Source organism: Triticum dicoccoides, chromosome 3A (genome assembly GCF_002162155.2).
Source record: "Triticum dicoccoides isolate Atlit2015 ecotype Zavitan chromosome 3A, WEW_v2.0, whole genome shotgun sequence".
Classification (NCBI taxonomy): domain Eukaryota; kingdom Viridiplantae; phylum Streptophyta; class Magnoliopsida; order Poales; family Poaceae; genus Triticum; species Triticum dicoccoides.
Genome location: NC_041384.1, coordinates 529,805,879 through 529,809,306, shown reverse-complemented (window position 1 = coordinate 529,809,306; position 3,428 = coordinate 529,805,879). Strand labels below are relative to the sequence as shown.

Below are 3,428 nucleotides of genomic sequence, written 5' to 3'. Positions count from 1 at the left end.
CCAGCAAACGGGAGTTGCATAATCTCATAGTCATAGGAACATGTATAAGTCATGAAGAAAGAAATAGCAACATACTAAACGATCGGGTGTTAAGCTAATGGAATGGGTCATGTCAATCACATCATTCTCCTAATGATGTGATCCCGTTAATCAAATGACAACACATGTCTATGGTTAGGAAACATAACCATCTTCGATTAACGAGCTAATCAAGTAGAGGCACACTATTGACATTTAGTTTGTCTATGTATTCACACAAGTATTATGTTTCCGGATAATACAATTCTAACACGAATAATAAACTTTTATCATGATATAAGGAAATAAATAATAACTTTATTATTGCCTCTAGGGCATATTTCCTTCACGGGGGCAGCGGGAAGATCAGGCGCTCGCGGACCGGCCGGTGCTGGGCGCACGGACGCACGCCCTGCTTGCGCCCAGCCTTGTTGCGGGGATTTTCAGGGCAGTCACGGTCGTAGTGGCCTTGGAGTTTGCAGATAATGCAGCGTAGTGGGTCGCGGCAGTCGATTCTACGATGTTCAGAACTAAGGCAGCGGAAGCAGAGGCCTTTGAATCTACTAAAGAAGGCCTCCCTGCCCTTTGAGGAGAGCCGGCTGGGGATGGAGCGTCGGCATCGGTGGCTCTGGAGCTGGCTGGAGCCCATCGGATCTCTACTGGCCCTCCTGTTTTTGCGGGATTGATGGAGCGTCCAGCCCTCTTCAATATCGTCGCTGGCCGGAAATGGCAAGGAGGAATCACATACCATAATGGACTTGAGACGGGGGCGCTCGGGCGGGGGTGGCGCCTCCCCGTCCTCCGGTCCGAAGCCAGCCTCGGGGTCGCAGGCGCCAGATCCGCGAGGGGAGCGGGGAGGGCTCCTCGGACCGCGCGGCGAAGGGGGGGACGGGGTCGCCGGCACCTGGGACTGACCGCTGGTCGGGGAATGGATCTCCCCCTCTTCTGGAGAGCTCCATTCAAAGCTTCTCGCAGGCGAAGCTGGATCCCGCACCGGGGTGGAGCAGCGCGGCATGGCCTCCGCGGAGACCCGGGTGGGCGGTGAGCGCAATAAAGGCGCCTCGGATTTTGGGTGGCCGCCGCGGCCGGAGCGGCCAGCGGCGCGGGGAGGGGAGGGGAGGGGAGGGGAGGGGGCAGTCGTTCCTAAAAAAGTCATTCTTTGCTAAAAAAAAATCATTCATAGGTCATACAGTATTAAAATGATGGTGCTGAACCATCTCTTTCCTCTCACGGAACATTCTAATGGCAATTTGGAATGGAACAGGCACGCGCCTGAAGGCAACAATTCAGACATTTTCCGCCGCCACTGCTCCTCGGAGAAGTAGGAGTTGTCAGCAGCAGCAGCAGCAGCAGCAGCGCAACTTGGTTTGTACAGCCCTATTAATTCGCTGGCACTACACGCAATGACAATGAGCCGTCAGGCCATGGGGCAACCGAAGTTGGTGGTAAGCCAGCTGCTGGTCGCTTCTTCTCTGCCTGTACCCATCTGACCTGGTCTGCCCGCCACCCGAACACCAGGCATGATTAGCACTACGCTAATGGCAGCACAAATTATCGATCATGCTCATTGACTTTGGCCCCGTCAATCTTATCTAACAAACCCCGGATACAAAGAGAAAAGAGACGATCCCATTCTTTTACAGGTAGCCATAATTGGTTCCTAGTACTATGATAGTATGTTTTCGTAGGTGAAGAATTCGTACATGATATGTTGCTGTCGCTTGAACCCAGCAAGCAAAACACCTAATGGCTAAGTGCATCCAGCTCATAGACGGATGTGCTTGCACCGGCGCCTCGCGTTAGTCTTGTCTCTTCTCTTGCCCATCAGTCGGTATATTAGTCGGAAAGTCGTAGACGTGGAGATAGTTCAACGCTAGCCACTTGCACCACGCCGCAGCGACCATGTCCAGCCCACCTCCTCCCGACGCCGGGTTGCCGCCGGTGACTCCAGTTCCGCCTACTCCTACTCCGGTGACCCCAGTTCCGCCTACTCCGACTCCGGTGACCCCAGTTCCGCCTACCCCGACTCCGGTGACTCCAGTTCCGCCTACCCCGACTCCGGTGACTCCATCGCCCGTAGCAATCCCGCCTTCTCCGGTAGCAGTTCCGCCTACTCCGGTCCAGGCGAACCCTCCCACCATCGTGAATCCTCCAGTGCTACCTCCGGTGAATTCTCCTCCACCACCTTCACCGCCACCACCTTCACCAAGGCCGCCGACGACGCCGAACCCAGCGCCGGTCACACCGTCCCCATCTCCGCCAAGGCCCACGCCGACGCCAAACCCGACGCCAGTAACACCGTCCCCACCTCCACCAAGGCAAACTCCCACGCCAACACCAACTCCTCGCAGGCCGCCGCCGTCATCCCCAGCGCCGCCTGACGCCACGCCGCCGCCTCCTGAGGACGTACCATCTTCGCCGCCGCTCCCGATCGACGCCCCAGCTGCAACAGCGCCTCCGCCCTCAGCTCTTACGTTTTATCCGCCTCCGCCGCCGCAGTCAGCAGAAGCGCCGTCGACATCGGCCAAGTCCTCGTCAGGCAGCGGGACCGCGTTGGGCGTGGGCGTGGCCGTCGGGGCGGTGGTCTTGCTCGGCCTCGCGGCCGCGCTGATCTTCTTCTTCGTCTCCAAGCGGCGCCGTCGCCATAGGGTACCGCCGCCGGGGACCCCAGGTGCGTACACGTACTGTACATATTAAATAGTACTTTCATTAAAATGATGGTGCTGAGCCAGCTCTTTCCTCGCACGGAACAGCAAAAATTGTTGATCCGTTCTGCAGCTTTAGTCAATCCGAGCCCCATATACCGCATGTTTGTAAAGTTTCATGTTTTTTGTGTGTGTTGCTCACGTCAAAACGTATTTCATCATGAATTTTTTTTACAAACATGCAATGTACACTCATGTACATGTTTATCTGTTCATAATTTTTTGGAACATTAAAAGTCAATTTTTGATATATTTTTCAAAATTTTAGGCTCCCTGGAGCCCGAAAGCTAGAAATCCGCGCTCGAACGGCCGCACTTTTGTATAGTTCTTGAAGAAAATATAGTCCTACGCAAGATTAGATTGAACATTTGGAGTGGAACAAGTACAAACGTGAATAACAATCCAGACATGCTTCTGCCTTCACAATTCGCCAAAAAAGATTAAGTCAGCGGCAGCACAACATGAAAATCACTACTACTACACACAATAACAATGAGCCATCAGGCCTTGCCCTTGCAAGTAGGCAACCAAACTGGTGAGGTTGCTGAGCGAGCTGCTCGCAAGATTTTGGTTACCGGGCGACAAAATTGGTTACCGCTCGGTAATCGCGTTTCCAACACTGTAGGATAAAAGCAGGTCTTGTGCATTGACCTTGCACAACGCGGTCTTTTAGCCCTGCTTGCAACGGCAGAGCTTAGTGTGTTG

At 54.1% G+C, this 3,428-nt stretch overlaps 1 protein-coding gene across 1 annotated transcript in view; it reads left to right on the top strand.

The window, feature by feature from the left end:
* Positions 1–1,867: 1,867 nt before the first annotated feature.
* Positions 1,868–3,428, top strand: part of LOC119269003 (proline-rich receptor-like protein kinase PERK2) — an 11,172-nt gene continuing 9,611 nt past the window's right edge. The window contains exon 1 of the mRNA XM_037550744.1: positions 1,868–2,689. Within this exon, the coding sequence (XP_037406641.1) occupies positions 1,921–2,689 (769 nt within the window). The 5' untranslated portion in view covers positions 1,868–1,920. The remainder of the gene's footprint in view (positions 2,690–3,428) is intronic.